The sequence below is a fragment of the Camarhynchus parvulus genome, chromosome Z (assembly GCF_901933205.1).
Source record: "Camarhynchus parvulus chromosome Z, STF_HiC, whole genome shotgun sequence".
NCBI classification, from domain to species: Eukaryota; Metazoa; Chordata; class Aves; order Passeriformes; family Thraupidae; genus Camarhynchus; species Camarhynchus parvulus.
The window spans coordinates 24,830,027-24,850,663 of NC_044601.1; the positions used below are offsets into that span (position 1 = coordinate 24,830,027).

The 20,637-nt window shown below is 36.5% G+C and overlaps 1 protein-coding gene across 1 annotated transcript in view; it reads left to right on the forward strand.

Annotated features, from left to right (window-relative positions):
* Positions 1-20,637, forward strand: part of MCTP1 (multiple C2 and transmembrane domain containing 1) — a 208,392-nt gene that overhangs the window by 73,861 nt on the left and 113,894 nt on the right. Inside the window, exons 7-9 of the mRNA XM_030968614.1 lie at positions 6,630-6,800; positions 8,268-8,398; positions 18,973-19,159. Of these exons, the coding sequence (XP_030824474.1) occupies positions 6,630-6,800; positions 8,268-8,398; positions 18,973-19,159 (489 nt within the window). The remainder of the gene's footprint in view (positions 1-6,629; positions 6,801-8,267; positions 8,399-18,972; positions 19,160-20,637) is intronic.

The window sequence follows — 20,637 nt, forward strand, 5'->3', positions numbered from 1 at the left end:
CTTCCAGTCTTTGCCAAGCCTGAAATTGTGCTTGCCTTAGCCCTGACCAAGGTGCAGAATTTTGCACTTTGCTTTGTTGAACTCCATGAGATTTTTGTGGGCCTCAGTCACAACTGAGAAGTTACTTCTTAAGCAACTGGGGATGAAAAAGTGTATTTACTGCCTAAAGCAAGTGAATTAAAGTATTTTTTCTTTGCATTTAGGTAACTGTATTTCCTTAATTTTGCTTTAGAAGCTTTTGCTCGTACTTTTAAACTGAAAAATAGAACTTATGAACACTTTAAACAAGAATGAATTGTTAAATGAGTGGCTTTCAGGTCTGAACTGATGACTGTTTTTAAAATTTATTTTAGAAACTTTTCCAAAAGTATTTGTGTTCCAGTTCCACAAACTAAAGTTCCAAAACCTATGATCTTAAAAACTGATGGTTTTATGCCCAACTCAAAATACTTAGTTTCTGTGGTTCCTGATTTGCATTTTCCTAATATCAAAAGAATTTTTTTCTGTTTTAAAATTGAAACAAAATGCTTTTCCACTGGAATGAGATGCCTCTTGAGAAGACAATAAAACTGGAAATAGCTAATCATGGTATAAGTATTGCAAGGACAAACATAAGCATAGAGTTGTATGATATTTCTTAATTGAAGGAATTTACAGTTGGTTCAATCTTTCAACCAGAATCTCTGAGCCATAACTCAAAGGAATTTCAGAATACATGGCAGAATTACTGCATTTTGAGTTCTTTGAAGAGTCTTTTAAGACTGAGAAAAACACCTGTGTTTTGTAAGCCATGAGGTTCTAGATACCAGTTTAGCAGCTGTAAATATTGCTTGAAGGAAAGCTACTAAATAATGGAAGTAAAAAACAGCCAGAATAGATAGGCCTGTTTGGTAGACATCTAATTATAAAAATTATGCAAATGTTTGATGAGGCTTATATTTGTATTAATTGTGTGTGAGTGATAACAGCTGATCCAGCTAAGAACAAAAAGAGCAGAGTAGCATTTTGTCATGGGGGTTTCATTCCTACATTTCCAGAAGTGTGGGAAGTTTCCATCAAGTTTTGGTTGCCACTATTTTTGTGTATCAAGTCCACATCAGCTTTGGGACTGTGGTGACGTTGGCTATCCCAGACCATAACAGGATCATTAGAAGACCCGTTGACTTTCATGTGTTGCAGCCACAATTTCCAAGGGGAATTACTGGGACAAAGAATGGAGGCGGTTAGGATTATGCTCGCACAGCCTCTCTGCAAAGTTCTTCTGCATACTGTTGTCCTGTATAAATGTTTTCACCCTGTTACAGAAAATCCAAGTCACAGTGTGTGCCACAGCCTGCGTCATACTACACCTGAGCTGCGTTTGGCAAGTACACTTAAATAGAATGCCAAATTATTCAATTTAGAAAACCACAAAAATATATGAAATGCTGCAAAAGTATGAGCTGTTATTACAAATATTGTAGTGTCACAATAGCATTGCTGTACAGAAGCAGCATCCGGTTGTTAGCACAAACTCCATAGACCAGACTTAACATGGCAGTTAAAACACTCAGGGGGTAGGGCAGTAGAAATTTTTATTAGCTGCAACTAGAATTAGAAGAACCTAAAATCTAAAATTTAGTCAATAAAAAGTTAAGGAAAGCATTATTTCATATTGCAATAATTATCAATAGCAGTCCATTCAGAAAACTTCCTTAGTTACAATGAGGAAAAAATAAGAAGGAATCATCATGATCCCATTAAAGGCATTTCTGTAGCTCAGTGTCTATAATGCTGATGAATTCAAACCATTTCTTCCATTTCTATTTGCCTATAGTAGAAGGAGAATGAGAAATCTCCTTGTAATGCATGGTGTTCTCTCAGAACCTGAAAAGGCTGACTGAGGACACAGGCTGACCCCAGCCTTCTTTCCCCTCGCCAAACACTGTTCAGGAGACACACAGCTGGTCCTCAAGGTTTAAAAAGGTCTACTTCCTAACAATCTTGGCTGCAGCTATTACATATAATACTAAATGTACTCTAGTATAATCAGAACTCTAGTATAATCAGAAAACCATGTGGGGATATTTAAAATATTACTTTATGTATTTTGCATTGTGATAATGTAAAAATATTTCAATCCAGTTCAAACTCTGTTCTGACACACTGTGTAGGAACTACTTAGAGTAGACCTTTCAGGTCGTACTTTTGTTGTTCTAATATAGGAAAAGCATTGCAAATGCATGTGACCGTCTCTTGATTTTTTCATTGTTTTGTGCATAGAGCTAGCAGTTGTATCTACTGAAATTCTCAATCTTTATTTTACATTGTTTATCCAAGCTCTGCAAGCATCCTAGAAACTGGGGGAGAGGAATTTTGTTTATGTGAATTTACAGCAGTAATTTGCAACACTGACTTTGATTGACTTTGCTGTATTTCTGTATCTGTTAAGTGGTGGAAAGAAGTATTTTTCTTTTCTATATTTTTCACTAATTTCTTGATTGATATTTTTTGAACTTCGAAACCAAAGTTATTTTTTTGATTGAAGTGCCTCTGCAGGTCATATAAATGCATTATTGATTTGCTTTTTATAAATTAATAAGTTTGTGGTAGACTTTTCTATTTCTGTCTATTGTGTTCCAAGACTCAGAGGAGCAGTGTGTCTTAGGTGTGTGTGTAATAAGGACGAGATTTAATAAAAGCAGAGTCTGTTTGCACAAGCACATGTGGTACTTCACAGGGCATGAGGCCTGATCAATGAAGAAATGAGTTTGGGCTGGGACAGGACAATCTGTGTGGTTTCTCCCACTTGATATGGACTAAAGTTTCAGAGGACATTTAGTTACCCAAAGATAAACAAAAATACGAGGGGATTTTTAAAAGTACCAACAAAGTGCATCTTTTCTTTGGACAAAAATAACAATAGCTCATTAACAATGTGGTATTGATTATCCTGGGATCAATGCCCAGATTCTGACTAAGTCTTATTGATTTCCCATCCTTTAATGTTATCCAGAAATACCTGAATGCATGCAGAATATTAGGTCATGTTTATTAGATCATCTTTCAGCTCTGGTGTTTGGCTAGCTGTATTAATCACATCTAGCAGAGGGTGCAGTTCTGTCAGAAGATTCTTTTCTCTTGATGCCTCTAGCCCACTCACTACATCACATTTACACAGAATAGGTGGAACACAAATAAAAGATGTGTTTTTCACATAACAAAAGTGCTGGGTTTGCTTGCTGTTTTTAAGCATTAAAGCGGTATGTGGATATGGAAATAGGTGGGTTTTTCTTTCACAGGTATCTTTGAGCGTCCTTTGGTGTGAAAGACTCTACCACCCTCTCTCTTTGGGGCATTAGGATGTGTCAGGTGGATGTCACTATGCCTCCATCTGCACAAAAATGTGAATTACGTAAACAATAGTCTTACATTAATGATGGTTTGGACTGAGATTTTGATCTTGCTTATTTCCAAATTGTGGCATTTTATATGAAATGGCATTTAGGATGTGTCAGGTGGATGTCACTATGCCTCCATCTGCACAAAAATGTGAATTATGTAAACAATAGTCTTACATTAATGATGGTTTGGACTGAGATTTTGATCTTGCTTATTTCCAAATTGTGGCATTTTATATGAAATTTGTAACTTCCCACCTATTTATAGACAAATGAAAAGCTGTGCAATTTCTTCTTTTTTTTCCTGTTTGCGGCACAAGAGGGAATCTAGGCTGCAATACTCACTACGTGGTTTCTGAGGGAAACAAGTTGCCTAAGAATAAGTCTTGAGAAAGAGTCCTTCATAGGAGAAATTGAGAAAGATATGTTTTAGTCTCATGGTTACCCTTCTGAATTTGTATCTCACTGTGGGCTGAATTTTACAGGTTTCTTAGGTACCCAGAAATGTACCTAGAAATGTACCTGTCTCACACTGTGAAAATAAATTCATAAGGAAAGAACTTTAAAATGTGAAATCAGTCTTACGTTCCCATTTTTTCAGCTTTTTGTCGTATTTGACTTGAAATCTCAACATTCTTTTTCTGTTTTTCTTCCTACAAGAACCATTATATGAAAAGAAAGGTTATGTCAGTAAATTATCTGTAATTTCTGAGTATAAGTGTGGTTTTGACTGGAAGAAAAGTGTGTTGGATTCCCTTCAGTCTTGCTTAGAAACAATAAAAGTGCCAGCTGGAAGTTACTCTTGCTGGAGAAGGCCACATAGGCTATGCTTTTCATGTCCAGGAAATCTCAATAGCTTTAGCTTCAGTGAGCTATGCTCTGACTCTTTCAGCACCTCTCCCTTTTGCTGTTCCATGTATCTGTGTGTTACCAGTAAAGACAGAAATGAGCACTGCTGTGGTCCACATTCACTACCTTGAGGAAGAAACAGCCACAACCAATCAATACCTCTTTTTAGCAGCTGGCTGCTTTTCTTCCAGCATGGTGAGACATAGTCTCTGGAACTTCACTGTCAGTGAAGATGCCACTGGAGTCTGCATAAAGCTTTGCTCGTCATTGGCTGCAAGATGTGAGTCTGGCCTGGGAGGGCTTCCTCCCGCAGCACATGAACACTTGTTTTCCAGCCTCCTGCCTGACTCTTGTAAACTCCTGTCTGACCTGTCTGTCATTTTACACCCAGCTCTTCTTGGTTATCTAGATCTTACCTTGCTACCTTGTGTGGAAATTACCCCCACTGATGAAACTCCTGACAGGTCAGAAAAAAAAAATCACCTTGCTTCATGATGGGGCAGATGCTCTAGTGCAGCAAATCATTATAAGAGCTGCTGAAAATACCAAGTTTAGATCAAGTACACTCTAAATTTTTCACTGTCTCACTGATGAAGAAGAAGAGAGCTATGCAGTGTGCTTAAGATTTACTTCAAAAAAGTTGTAAATGCAAGCTTATGATAGACTTCTGGAAATCATCACCCATTCAGCTTGTAAAACACCCCCAAGAACTGTATATTTTTTGCAGAAGAAGCCTCAACCAATGGTTATATCCCAGTATTAAATACTTTCTTAAACATGTCTGGTCTTCTTTCTGTATCTCTCATCATCTTGTATTCAGGGCAGACCCAGTTATTTATTATCCAGTCTTTGTTTTGCTCTAAGCCTTCTAAGAAACTGGAGCAATAAAAAAAATTACCACTTCTTCACAAATCAAGTTATTGGCAGTGATGACAGCATGCCCTCAATGAGAGATGTATTTCTGCTGAGAAAAAGTTTATATAATGCTCCCAAGTGATAAATGAAATCTCTTCTGGCAACTGATTTTCGCAATTCTGCCCTAATTTTTGTAGAAGATCTGCTTTCTTATGTCCCACTGCTGCTTCATGTTGCAGTTCAAGTTCAAGATTATTCCACTCACAGTTCCTTGTTTGCCTTTGTAGAAACAGCAAGTTCATGAGAAGTTTCTCTGCAGTCAAATCCTTCACTTCAGGAAGAGAAACCTTTAATAAATATAGTGAAATATTTTGGGAATAGCCACACTACTTGAAGGGAAAAACCATTAGAAAACACAAATGCATGACAAAAAATACTTGAAATACTGCAAAAAGTATGCTAATTGTATTTGCTCCAAGCCCAGTGGCCACAGTTCTCATGTCTGTTCTCTCTGGAGCTTGGGTAAGTGTGATTATAATCTCTATCATTGTCTCTGGGTAATAGAGTAAAACCCCCGTCCTGGGCACCTGCATAGCTGTAGCCATCCAGCTGAGTTTACCATCTAAAAGACTCAAAATGAAAAAACTGCACTGAAACCCTCTTACAGAGGTAGTAGAGGTCTGCAAGGGAAGAGCCTTTACCAACATTGCCTCTTGGATGCACTCAAGACACATTTGTCTTCCTTAGGAGTGCAAAGGGGATTCCCCGGTTCTGGTACCTTGGACCCATTGTAGCTCAGAGCAAACTGGAAATTCTCTTCAGTTACTCAAGTTTATATCCTCGTGGTCTCAAACCCCCAGTGGAGTCCATTGACAAAAGCTGTAGTTGCCTGGTTTGTGTGTGTGAATCTGATTTGGACCCCCAGAGTCAGTGGCTGAGGGTTCACAAGTCCACAAGTCTCTCCACAATTCTGAACAGAGGTTTTGTTCTTTCCAAACTCTTGAGCTTACATGCTGGTAAGCAATGATGTGGTATTCTGAGAATACCACATCATTTCAGAGGCAGAGATAGAGGAGTTTATTGAATTATTTTTCCTTGATACATAATGGTGGTTCTATATCATGTTATTCTAAGGCAAGATTATATTCTCAATGGGGCTTTATGTTTATAAACATGGATTTTGTTCAAGTTCATTCAATCATATGCTACTAATAGAAGAGACTTTCTAACATTTATTTTTATTCTATCAGCAGGGGAAGAAGTGAAGCAGAAAGAAACCCCTTTCTTAAAAATGAGCATTTCCTTGGGCAGCATTTGTTCTCCTTGTTTTTGCAAAAGCAGCATATGACATTACCTGCATAATTGTCACAATTTTATTACTCTCCAAATAATTCTTTGCAATATAGTTTACATATGTACTGTCAAATAGATTCAAAATTTCTTCAGTGGTTGTTTTAGATTCATAGTTACATGAAATAGAACATTAAAAGCAGGGGAAATTTTTGGAATTGTGTTAACTAAATCTATTCTTTTGTTTCCATAAAGTTTCAGACCCAGAGCTTACGTCTCTCAGACCTGCACAGAAAGTCTCAGTTATGGAGAGGGATAGTTAGTGTTACCTTAATAGAAGGTCGTGACCTTAAGGCGATGGATGCAAATGGGCTCAGCGATCCTTACGTCAAGTTTCGTTTGGGGCATCAGAAGTACAAGAGCAAGGTAATTTTAGGTGAAACCAATTTTTTTTTTTTTTAATGCTTTGTTCCTGTTTGGTGTTTTTAGCTTGTATGACTTTCAATGGTGATGAAGATTTATTGTAATAATTACCTTGTCAGGTAATAATTGTCAGAGCACCTGGAGCTTTGTTTAAAGGTTTCTTTTTGTTTTTTTGTAAACAAAAGTAGTACTAGATGGGGAAATAAGCACTGAAAAATGTGGATTGGAAGGGGGACACACCTAATGTTCATACAGGAACTGTGTTGGCTTTTATTTGCTGTTAGGGGTCATTCATGGCAGGGAGGAGATGCAGGGTGATTCTGACAAGTTCTTCCTGCCTTGCTGCTGGGTGCCTCTTGGACTCTTTGCATTGTTTTAATCTTAAGCCATGTCATGTTCATAAACTCACTTTCCTCTTCATGTCCTTCACAACAAGTTTCATTAAAGTTTTCTTCATGTATAAGCTTCACAGGTAGAGAGGAGATAATTATTGTGAAGACTTGCTTGGCTTTGTTGCTACTTTTTTTTCTGTTGGTCCCTGCCATTTTGAAAATTGCTGTTTAGGGAAGATGCTGGGGCTGTTGATGATGCACATGACCTTCCTCTCTGCATGGCCATGACAGTCACTGCCTAATTAAGGGTAAATTGAGGAACAGGGCAGGAACATTTTCTTGTCGTATTTGTAGACCTCTGGGCCTGCATTAGGGTCTCTAAATCTGAAATTAGAACAAATAAAATTTCATGCTTTTGTGAATTAAAAAATTTTCATAATCCTTTCTGAATTTTCTTTTTTTTCAAGCCAGTAGAACTGGTGGTTGTAGGGAGTAGTGTTTGCTAAAGAGGGAAGATATTAGGGGTCTTCTGTTCTTGCTCACGACAGTGAATACTGCTTTTGCAGTATGGTAGAAAATTCAGAAATTTGGACTGAAATTATTAAGAAAGCTGCTTTCATCAGAGTTTCAAAGGAAAGGAAGTAAAATACAGTTTTGGAAGTGAACTAATTATATTCCGTAGAAAGTAAGCCATAGTATGTTTCTCCCAATATTATTGCAGCTGGGAAAAAAGGACATGATACAATTGTTTGTTTAAGTACTTACAGTGACCATCTATGCGCCAGTTGCAGATGCTTAGTTTACCTTTGGGCTCAGAAACATTATAACTAACTGTCACTTCACAGAGGACATAATTTTTCTACAGAGAAATGGCTCAATTCCCAGGACAAATCCTTTGTTCAGGAGGCTTTTGAAGGTGACAAGTTGCAGGATTTTGGAGGTTGCTGGTACCTCTGAGAGGCTTGAGAGAACGGGCTAGTAGTTTTTCCTAATTACCACTTTTTAGTTATCACTGCTTGAGATATTGATACTGCAGATAAAAGAAGCTTCTTGAACAGACTTTAATGATCAAATTTACAATTTAAGAAAGTGTATGCCAATGCAACGTAAAACAACTTTTGTTTTATTCTCTTTTTAGATTGTTCCAAAAACTTTGAATCCTCAGTGGAGGGAGCAGTTTGACTTTCATCTCTATGAAGAACGAGGTGGAATTATTGATATTACCGTGTGGGACAAAGATGTTGGCAAAAAGGATGATTTCATTGGCAGGTTTGTGCAATTTTAGGCCTCTTGGTCTGTGGGGAGAAGTCCATGAGCGAGGATGATTAAAATGAATCTTGCCATTGAAACTGTTTTTTATGACCATTTGTTCTTGGTTTATTGTTTGGGGTTTTTTTTAAGTTTGGGGAGGATTTTCTGCAGTGTTACAGTACAATTTGCTGCATTGCTGTAATTTTTTACATTGATGATGTAATATAATTTTTATTGACCAGTAGGTGGCAGCTTTTACCAATTGATAGACTGAGGTTTTCAACTATAAAAATCCCCTGTTTAGAGCAATTACCAAGGTGCAGGAGGTTCCATATAGCAGCATCCAGTTTGTAGGAGAAATAACTCTTCACTTGATGCATAAGACCAAATTTATGTACCAATCTTTTTTTGGTAAATGAAAATAGAGTTGAAGGACTACGCACATATTTTGAGACAAAGAATCGTTCACCTAATTCATATTCAGGAAAAGTGAATCTGTCTGGGAGTTCAAGAAATAGCTTGTATTTGTATGGCTATGCTCCATTTTACAAAATGCTAGCTAATAGGGGAAAAAATGTCTTGTGCTTATAGCTACTACAAAATAGATGCTGTTTGGAAAGCTCAGATATTTGTTTACTTCATATTTTCCTTGATAGCCACACAGTCATAATAATGATTTTAATAATTAATAATTATTAATCCTATATATTTTCATTGTTTTTATTGGAGGTGCTTTCACTATCACTTTCACGTGTTATGGTATGATAACTATCAATATTTTTCTGAAGTAATGTACTAATCTAGTCCTATGTCAACATGTTATATATTTTGGGAAATTATTCCAGTTTTCTTTTTCATTCTAACATTCTTAGGAAAATCTGGTGAGATTCAAAGTTTTCATGAGTGATTTTTAAGAGCATCGTCATCCAAGCACCACTTGCTGAAATCTTGCTGCTCTTGATTTTTTTGACCCCTCTGTCGGTGTACATATAATCCCTCTTCAGTTTGTCCTTGCATACACTATCTCATTTCACCTCTGTTGGTACTGTATCTCTGGTAATGTAATCTGCAAAAAAATTCTTCTCCAAGGAGATTTCCATGAAAAACTATCATTTGTCAAGCTCAAACTGAATATGAAAATAGGTCTTAATATTCCCCTTCCCTGATATTCTTTTCCAGTCACTGCAAATAAAAATCACCAACACCTGACAGCTCTACTTAGTGCTGACCCCTCTTCCCCAGTTTCTCCTTTCAAGGCTGTCCCTAAAAGCTGGAAATATTTTGGTGCACACACTGCAGACTTGCTCTGTGAATGTGTTATGGTGTGTATTAGTTTTCAAAAGCACAACTGAGCTGTGCACCATGACTAAGGCTCTATGGCTTTCGAGATACACATAATAAGTTGAATATCTTGATTCAGGTTCCAGAAGAAGTGATAATGAGGCTATAGGAGGGAAACAAAAGACTTCCTGGTAGCATTCTACTATTGCTCAAGAATGAAGGGTAATCCATTTCATCTTGCTGAGATCTTCCTGCTTGCTTGAATAATGTGCAAGCAGCAGCTGTAATGTTATGTAAGAATATTTCTATTAAATGCAAATGAAAACAACTCTTTCTTGAAGATGTCCTGCCTGGACAAAATATGCCTATGGAGAAGACACACTAAATTGAAGAACTGACCAAACTGAGAAAAAGTTTCCCAGGTGGAAGGTAGAAGGGGAAAATTCCAGGATCTTCCTGGAAACCAGCACAGAAAACCTGTGTTTTTTCTGTGCTAAGCTCTATTACATGCAAATTCTATTCCAAACCAGAATGCTGAATATGAAGTCTCCCAGAATGACAACATGTCTCAGCTGCACTTTTGTGAAATAAAAGTGGGAAATCAAGAACATAGGCTTCTGTGGCCCTTGTATATTATTGTCCTTGTTAGGCTGGAGCACAATAAGGGCAGGTGAAAGCTGGGAATCTGACATGGTAGCAATGATGCAAGGAGTTGGGCTTGCAATCCATTTCTGAGGGCAGAAAAATACAGGAAAGATGTCCGAGAAGGTTGAGGATGTGGAAGTGAGATGCTGGTTTTGAGGTGATGAAGATGGAAGTGGAAGGGATGGCTTGTAAGATCTGCCTGTGAGAGGGAGGAAGGTGTTAAGAGGGTGAGTGACAGCATGACATCCTAGTTCAGAAAAGTGAAAGGAGACGTCTGTCACAGAAGTAGCATGCAACTCTGCCTTCGTCTTGATGCCCTGGCATGTTCAATATGGCAGTGTCTGAAATGAAATGCTGACTGGTTGATTTCCATTCTTAACTTGGAGCATTTTGTTTATAAAGTACGTTTGAATTTCAATTGTGTGCATTCTCCATGAGAGTTTAAAGCTTGTAGCATCTTATGAACTTCCATCTCAGAATATTCTAAAAAGCCCCAAACCTTACAACCAAGTCAGTGTTTATTTCAGTATTTCAGCATTTCAAAAGCCTGGGGAAAGAACTATATATAGAGCTTTGAGGAAAATATATTTTCAATCATGCGCAGATTCATGTGAGAAAACACTATACTTGACTAGAGCTGAGATGCATTTTACTGGAGATAAATTCTCCCATCCTTCTGAATACAGTTTTTTAAAAAATAAGCAACATTCCAGGACCAAAAAAATGAAGTCTAGAAGTTCTTTTTATGGAAGACACCAGGAACTAAAGCCACATGGGCCACTTTCTTGCATTTAAAGAAAGGTATAGACTTGCATAAGTGGCATTAGTTATTGCTTCATCTGATAAGTAGAAGTATGTATGTGGATGTATTTTTCAGTGTGAATATATTTAATAGTCACGCTTTTGCTATGAGCAAACAATTTATGTACTATGTTGAGTCAATATGCTCCTGTGATTAAAAACATACTGCACTAAGTTTATGTAGGTAATACTAAGATCAAAATGAAGGTGATTTTAATAATCATGTAATTATTTAGCTTTCTTATCATTTATGTTTTTGAAGGCAATTCTGACTGTCACCTTTACGATAATCAGTTAATAAATCCTCATGACTGTTACACCTTTATGCATAGCACTAATCTGAACAAATGGGCTGCTGACAGGTGCAATAAATTGCCAAGAATGAGTGCTGTCAGAGAACAAGTTGTTTCTGTGAACATAGAGAATAAGTAAATCCCATGTCATGCAATTTTATTCAGCTGAAGTTATTTGCAATCCAGTGCAGCAGGATTTATAGCATTATTAATTGTTATGAAAAATGCACATTTATCTTTAAAATGACATTGACTTTTGCATTTATTTTGTGCCAGAAAATTACTGCTGACTTCATCTATATCTATTTTCATAAGTATTTATAGAAGCTATTGTCTTTTTTCCCATTTGATGCAAATTAAGAAGTGAACACCTTGTACGTAGCAAATTCATTAAGGCTGTGTATTAATTTTATCTATAGGAAAGTGGCATTTCCCATAATCTTGCTAAATATTGATGCAAATAGATTGATTTTGTGAGCATTCATGTTATGAAATACAAAAGTTAAAATACTGAAAATTACTTATTTAAGTTTATAATACCTAATCTGCTATGCCTTGTCTGTTTACATTTTTTTGTGGCAACACAACCATAGAGTGGTTTTCAGGCGTACATAAATACAAATGATGCGCAGCTATGATTCTCTGATTAGTCTCAAAGCATGGGAATATTATCTCAAATTTCTAAATTAAAGTGAGATTTTATTTTAAAAATACAAAATTATAAATTATTTATGGTTTGGGATTTTTCTTCCCTCACTGATGTTTTTGTAATTTTGCTATGGGGGACTGAGCATTATCATAGAGAACTGAATTGTATATGAGTACTCCAACATGCACCTAAAGCTGAGTGAAGGATTCGAAATATGTTACTGTAAGAGTTTATGCCCAGATATTTTTCTAGAGGTGTTGTGTAGGCTGTGATTTATATTGAAATATTGGCAATTTTCTGTTGCCCGGGAAGAAGGTTCTGAATAGTATTTGTGAAGTCCATGTTAATGTTAAAGTTGCAAAGTCTTGAAGTTTCCTCAGTTTTTCAAAACTCTGGAAACAAGATGGTTTCCTCTGGAAATAGAAATAGTACTTTATTATGCTGGTCTTTCAAAAGTGGTTTTTGCATTGCAGTTTGAAAAGTTGTTCATATGTAACTTTGAAAAGATGTTTTATAATAAAAATGTAAACATAATGGTCAATATTCTATTGTAATTTTGACTTGAACTCTGTGCACGTGTGAGTCACAGCAATTCTCTGCAAACAGCGAAGAGCACACAAGCAGTAGTCTGTGTGTATAATTGTTTGTTGATTATACATGATGACTAAAGAAAAATTAATTACAGATGCATTTCTTGATGTAAAATTAAGGTTATGTCTGAAGCATTAAAATCTAAAAATGCTACTGCCAGGTCTGCCTTTGAAAAATCCTGTGATGTGCTGAGCCATCTCCATTTCTGATTGTTGTCAAAAGGAGACAGATGTAATACTGTGTCTCAAAATTTGGCCTTTAGGTATTCCATACCTTATTTATTCCTATCTCAGCACATCTTCATTCTACTAATGCAGAGTTAGTAGTGTTCTTTCTGTTCTGCTAGAAAGCCAAAAGAGTTTCAGTTTTTGCACACAAATCTTCAGTAATTTTCTCTTACCAGATACTTTATTATTTACAACTCTTACTGAAAGTTGTTATTGTCATGTTCTGACACGAAATTGATAGCATTCTCCAGTGTATGCTGAGATACAGAATGCTCCATGCAATCTGGGCTGTTCATGAATCCTTCTTCTGACCCTCTGTTTTCTCACATATGGAAGTCTACTTCTTGAAGAGTGGCAAAATGAGAGGAAGGGAGAAGGAAATATGGAATGGCCAGTTAAGACATGACAGTGTGTAGAAAATGGTGAAGAGTGCAAATAGGGTTTTGTGACTATATATGTAAGGCACAGATTGCAGTTGTGTGAAAGCTCTTGCAAAATTTCTTGGGCCAACTAGTGAGGAAAGAACTGTGTAGGGAGACATAATGTTTATCAAAGCAATAGACTGATTTAGCAGATGAAAGTGTTCATTTTGCTGCAGAGAAATTGTACTAGTAACAGAACTAACAGTCTGTAGTATGTGGTTGTGCCATGGGGACAATCTAGGAAATATCACATCAGAAACCAATTGTAAGTAATTTCTGCCTGTGCAATATCAAAAGTAAATCTGTAATTTTATAGTGAAGAACTATGCTTAGGAAAAAAATTAATCTGTCATTTCAAAATCCATCAGCAGGTTATTGTAGCATGGACTGTATTTCTTTCAGCAAGCAACAAACAGTAATTCGCTATTCAGGCATTGCTTGGTGACTGGTAAAATAGTATTTCATAGAGCTCTCATATTTCTGTTACCATGACTGACTTACCCCAAAGTGCAGGGGCTTTTCCTGCCTTCCATGTGTTGCTACGTGGCAACTGCCAGCATTGTTCTTCAAGTCCTGCTGAGGTCTCCTCTCCCAGCTGCCCAGGGATCCTCTCCAGCTTCCCCAGCTAAGCACCACTCTCATCCTTAGTCAATGTCCTACTTAGCTGAGATACTGTCTCCTACCCCTTTGGGAGCTTCCCTGATTTTCAATCTAACACCTCTATCAACCACTTTCCACAAGCATCATGTGGAGTCCATAATTTAATTTCTTTCTCATTATCTTTACAGTTAAAAATGTCACGCTCTGATTCTTCTGAGAAATTCACATTACTGCAGTCAACACTCGGTGTTTCTGAGATGTGTCATTTTCTGCTAGTGCTTTGCAAAATTTCCCCTCTCCTTTTGTTTCTTAGTTTTATTGGAACGTTTTAATCTGCTCATAAAGGGTATGGAGTCTCACAAATTGTAGCAGTTCATGCCTTGCTGCTTCTGATGTGTGTCCAGCTCAGTTCTAATTGTGGAATCACACAGTTTCCTCTCCTTGGCATCCTTTGGAGCAGCATAGACCTGGATCACAGTGGAGTTAAAAATCTGTGTTCCTGAACAAGTCATGATGGTAATTAAGTTGCCTGGTTTGTAGCCAAGTGGTGCTTTTCTGTCCCTATCACTTAGGATTGTGCCAGTTCCTCTTTTATGCTTTATTTTGTCATGTGAGAAAACGATTCCACTATCTGCTGTCTCTCACTTGCCTGGCCACCTGGCTTTTAAGAGGCCTTCTATGTCATGTCGCTACCTTTGTAATTCATTCATTAGCAAGAATATTTCACCAGGGTGCCAACACAGTCTTACATTCCAGGTTCTGTTAGAACTAAAGAGAGGAGGTGATTTTTACCTGTTAGACATGCTGATAATAAAATACTACATATAGTTCTGCCTTCCACACTTTAAAAAGGATGCAGGAGAATTTCACTGGATCAGAAAAGTTACAAAAAAGTCATTTGAGGGCTGTAGGAGATATGTTCCTAGGAAATGTATAGGGAGCTGAAGGTGCTTAGCATATCAAAAGGAAGATCAAGAAGAGATATGATTATAGTGTATGAGTTCCTTCACTGGAAGAAAACATGAAACACTAAAGGGTTTTTCAACTGGTAAGGAAAGGCATAAAAAGAACCAAAGGCCAGATATATTCAAATTAAAAATAAATCTGAAATATATTTCTAAAATTTTGTGTGATTAACACATTGAACACAGTTTCAGACAAGTGGTAGATTCCCCTTGAACCTTCAAATCTTCCTCCGTGGGAGCTGTACCCTGTTTTTGAGCAATTCATCTGTGATAACTTTGGCACATGAGCTTGTTGCACTTTGTGGTTTTTCTCTCTTCTGATCTCTCAAGTCCTGAAAATCCAGCTACGCATGGTGCCTGGTAGTGTTCACATGCAGAACTGATAGGTGGGATATATGCCCCTACGCCTCTTTCCGAAAGGCCAACCAGCCAGCCAGGGAAATTGTTCCAGTGCTCCTGCTCGCCACTTGAAGTGCTGAAACGCTTGTGCACTGAAGGGGCCATACAGCATGGAAGATACAAAAGAACTCAAACTTCACTAAAAACTACAGATACTTGCAGTGTGATTTATAGTCATGCTTGGAAGTCTGTCTGTGGAGTTAACAGCAGATTTTTTTTTTCAATAATTCTTTAGGCTGATCTCATTACAGGTGGAAAAAGTCTTTGCCCTTACCAGCACCATGTAAATAATAATTCCTTAAGAAACAGGATTGGACAAAGTTACTATTTTCTCCTGTTTCCAGTGTGACAGCTTCTGGTCATATGCAGCTTATGGCCTTCTCAAAATGGCTGTAATTTTTCATGATCCTCAATTTGAGAATACAGGAAAAAAATTTCTCATTCATTCTGCACCACTTTCTGCTAACTTACAATTTCACATTCATTGTCAAAGCATCTTTGTTCTCCCTGGAGACACAGTTGCAGGAAACAAATGTCTTTTAGAGAACTTCTTAACTGTTACAAAAGTCAGCATTGCTAAAGCTTTAAAGCTTGGAATACTTGAATATAATTTCAGTAAAATATAAAGGGACATTGTCAGCTTGCGCTTTCCAAAGATATTTACATTTGGAAAACATATTTTCCAAACAGATGCTTATTTTTGGAAATATTTTGTTAGCTTCAGTCCTTCTTAAAAAATATAGTACAAAAAGGAGTTTTGTGGTTTTCCAGTTGGAATCTGTCAAGATTATTCTAGGATAGGGTTAGTGTTTAGGTAATACCTTAAAAAACAGTCTTCCTTCACTTTTTTTGGTCCCATGCAAAGATCTGATGAGGACAGAGGAGAATGAACAAAAAATTATTCAATTTTTTTTCCTTTTTTTAAAATAATTTGGCATGAGATCAAACAAAGTTGATTTTTTATCATTTAAAAAAATCAGCTGCCGATGGGAAAAAATTGCAGTTTTTCTTACAGTGTCTGTAGATTGGAAACTCTTACCATTCTACTGGAGTGTATGTGTTGTAAATAGGCTCCTCTTGTGCTGGGTGCTCCTTGAGCCTGGGCAGTTTCAAGTTATGCACATGTAAGCTGCATCTCCTTGAAGGCAAGGGCAGAGTACCTGGCATGGGGTGAGAAATCTGCTTTCACCTGACCATGTGTGCATAAAGGCGCTTTTAACCTGGACTTCTGTAAAGTGCAAAGATGACAGTCCTTAAAGGAATAACCCTATATTTTTATAAATTTTTCTGAGGGTACCTGAGAGAATAATTTTCCTTTAAAATTGTTAAGGCTTTTTACTGGAAAAAATTTTCCAGATCACTTCCTACCTTTGTATGATTTTAGGAAATAACAAGCTGGTAGTGGTCTGTTCATGAAGATTTATCAAGCAGATGATAGATACATATTTCTCAGGTAATCTGTTCTAGATGAGATAGTATTAGAAATATTTCATTTCTTTAGGAAAGGTGCACAGGTAAAAGCAAATTGCCAGTCGCTTCTTTCAGCCTAAATAAAAAAACTGGACTACTCATATTGTTAAAGTGTTGTAGCTTCAAGAATTGAAGAAATTAGATCTAGTAGCCCTGATGTAGACCTTGTAATTTTACACACTTTTTTTTTTCTGATGGATACATATGGGGTAGCCTTTTGTTGCCTATTTTAGACTTTGTTGCCTATTTTTGAGTGAGGGGTAGATTATTTCTCCATTAGTATCATAATGACTTTCTGAGTCTTTTACTGATTTTAAGGGAGTTTAGACTGGCTCTTTAAATGTTTATTGATTGAAGACTCAATATTGTTGTTGAATCCTATTTTTGAGGGGTATCTGTTTTGAAATAAACTATTGAATAGTATTTAATACTGGTGGTATTATAACCTGCTACAGCTTTGAATGTTTAATTACAACATTTGTTGTCTTAAGGAGGGATTTAAATTCCTCACTGCATCCTAAATAAGAATTTGACTGTTTGTGTACATGTATGAAGCCTGTATTGACTGTCAGCCTGCACTGATAGCAACAGCTTTATTTTTCCTTACTATTGCTAATTTAATTTCTCACTCCCTATTATCTAAAGAGTTCAAAGGAGAAGAAAAGCATTAAGCTCAGAATGCTACATCAGTTAGAATTTTTTTATTGTAAGATAATTGAACTTTGTTACTGTATGAGCTTTGCACTAGTTAATGTGAACTGTACCACAGGTAGTAAATGTCTCTGAAAAACCAAAGACAGTTTTCCTGTAGTAAATCTGATCTGCCTGTGATAGCACAATGCTCATGTTATGAGGCTGCATTTATTCTCATAATTGGCTATTTCCTATCCTTAAATGGCCGTATTTTCATTTCTACCACCTTTTTCTTAGTTTATTGGCCCTGTAGTGACCACATTGTCTTTGTCTTCAAAATCACTTGACATCTTATTGAAAGAGTTTGCTTGATGTTTATTTTAATGGATTAGTGGCATATAGTACATATGCTTGTGGTAAATAATTGCTGTTGAAAGTAGAGTGTAGAGTGGCTAACCTACATATAGAATATATACATTTATTTTATTTCAGTATTATAAAAAAGTTTTGCCAAAACTCATTGGCAAAAAAAAAAGTTGGCAAAACTCATTTTGGGATGCTATAAGGATTCTGAATAGTGCTTTTTCACAGAAATTCCTGTCCAATGCAAACCGGCACTTGACACAGACATTGAATTTCAATACATGCTCAGAGTTGCAATCTAGGAAAGTTGAAACTTGTGCATTGTACGAATTAAAGTATTAAAACATTTAAGCTGTGCACAGACTAATTGATCCAAAGATATTATTGTTTTATTTAAAAGGCTTTAGTCAGCTCTTCGGTAGCAGAGATAACTTTTTCTTTCCTGTACTTTAAATTTCTAAAGCTGTTGCAAAGCTGTTTCTGCTGTCTGGCATGTATGGAATCATTCTTAATTAGTTCAGTGTATGGTACAGCCAGAGTTACTCAGAAGGGGATCAAACTGGGCAGATTTGCTTCAGCCACTCTGCACACACTCCACACAATTATATGTAGTCCCTGCTCATTACAGCCTGAGACATTTTATTATATAGGGGGTTGTGGCATCAGATTTTACCATGGGAGGCACCATGAGGATTTGACCCACACACAGCTTACTGCATGAGAGCTGAGCCTTTCAGGAGGTGCATAAGTTGAGTTTTTCTATGCTTAGTCATCTTTATGCAATCACAATTAAATCCATGTAGAATTCTAGTTTTTTAAAAAGGGGTTTTTACTATTGTTAGGTGAAAACTCTTTTACTATTGTTAAGTGAAAGGGATTTTTACTATTGTTAGGTGAAGACTTATGTTTTCCATGTATACGAGGTGTAATTAAAAGTAAAATTTCCATCTGAGCTGGATTTTTAAAAATTTCCTTTAACTGCATTTGAGTAAGGAATATTATCTAAACCTTGTCTCTAGTGTCTTTACATTCTTATTAATATTGATTTTTCATTTCAAAACTGTTTGTGTACCTCTAAAAAAAAGAAACAAAGGGCATGGGTTAAAGCTGAAGAGAGATTAAATTTTTTTTTTAAAAGCTGGGCGGGAGTTTGTGCTTACTTGGATTTTTTGTCCATTTAAATGCAAGCGAGCCAATGTGCTCTTGTTTGGTGTGAGAAAAAACACATGCTGATGGAGAATGTGTGTTTCTAGGTGCCAGATTGACCTGTCAACCCTGAGTAAAGAACAAACCCACAAACTGGAGGTGCCGCTAGAGGAGGGAGAGGGATACCTGGTGTTGCTGGTCACTCTCACAGCCTCAGCTGCAGTCACTATCTCTGACCTCTCCATCAACTCCCTGGAGGACCAGAAGGAGCGAGAGGCGATTCTGAAGAGATATGTATGAAGTTTTCTTTCATCCTTTGTTAGTAAAATATTGGCCTGTATAAAAAATAACTATAGTGAGGGGGAAAATCTAAATATATCTCTTCTATTCTAATCACACCTAGCCAATAACAATCATTTAAACTAGTTATTAATATATAAATAGTTACAGGCAGAACAAGTAACATCAAGAAGGCTACAAATGCTCTTCATACAATAATGTTATTTTTTACATGGTAGTTGAACTGTTTGATAAAGTGTCACATAATGAAGGTAATTTTACAGCCTTGCAGATGATTTTTACCAAGTACAAAGTGGCTAAGGGATCATTCAGCAACTCAACAGTTTCTACTGATTGTTTATGCCAAATAATTTGGGGTGCTAATGGTTTTCAGGGTTTTTTTGGTATCATCTGTTAGAGGTCAAGAAAACTTATTTTTTGTCTTAATATTAGAGACTGAAGCACATAAAAATAATAATTTCAAACAATTTTTCCATTTTAAAATATTCGGAAGCAGATTACTTTAATTTCCCAGCGTCCTTACATTACACAGAATCTTTGTAATTTTATCAAAGCAACAGAGAGGGGAGCTCTTACTCCAGCATTTGCTAATACCTAAATCACTAAAAGTAACTGTCTCGCTGCACATGAAGAAAGAAAGAAAAAAAATGCTATTTCCACTTGCAATTACAAAGCTTTTATTGTACGGTGCTGCCAGGTGTTTAGAAGGGCTTCTCTAGACACTCAGCCATTAAACCAACCTCTGACTATCAAAGAGGCTGCTTAATTTATTTTTGAGATTTTAAAATATTCCTATTCCATGACGGACATCCTTTCAATAACTGAATTTAATAAAGATGTACCTTATCAGGCTGTGCAGATAACATGAAGTCCTAGTACTAATGCTGTACAATATTCTTCAAACAGATTAGCAGGATGTGTGCTTCAGCAAATTTATTCTGTCTATCTCCACTGAATCAGCTGTCTGCTAATGCTTGTACAACTCATACACCAATAGTGTTATTATCATAAACACAATTTAATAGAGGTGACTTAGTGAGGCTAAATATGATATTCCAAAATGAATTGAAGGCTAAGGTATTGTCCACCATCTCTGAAAAATAATTACAATTAAGAGAGTTACTGTAAATTTTGGAATCCACCAAGACAATCTGTGGTTGTCAAAATAGATGTCTATAAGTAGAATAATTTTTTGATGGATATGTTTTTGAGGTGCCATAGTTCCTGCTACCAACAGCAACAATAACATATTTCCGTGGCTTATTCTGTGTGATGATGTGGCAGACAAGTGATACTGATGGTTTTGATTATTTCAGTAGCAGTATAGAAATGTGTTGCAACTGTACTGTTAATAATTCTTCCTAAATCCTCAATTTTTTGTCCCCAGTGTAAAGCATAATTATGTGGCATAAGATTGATCTGGTTTATTCCTGTTTCCTGTAAATATGAGGATATGTTTTCTTGTAAATACA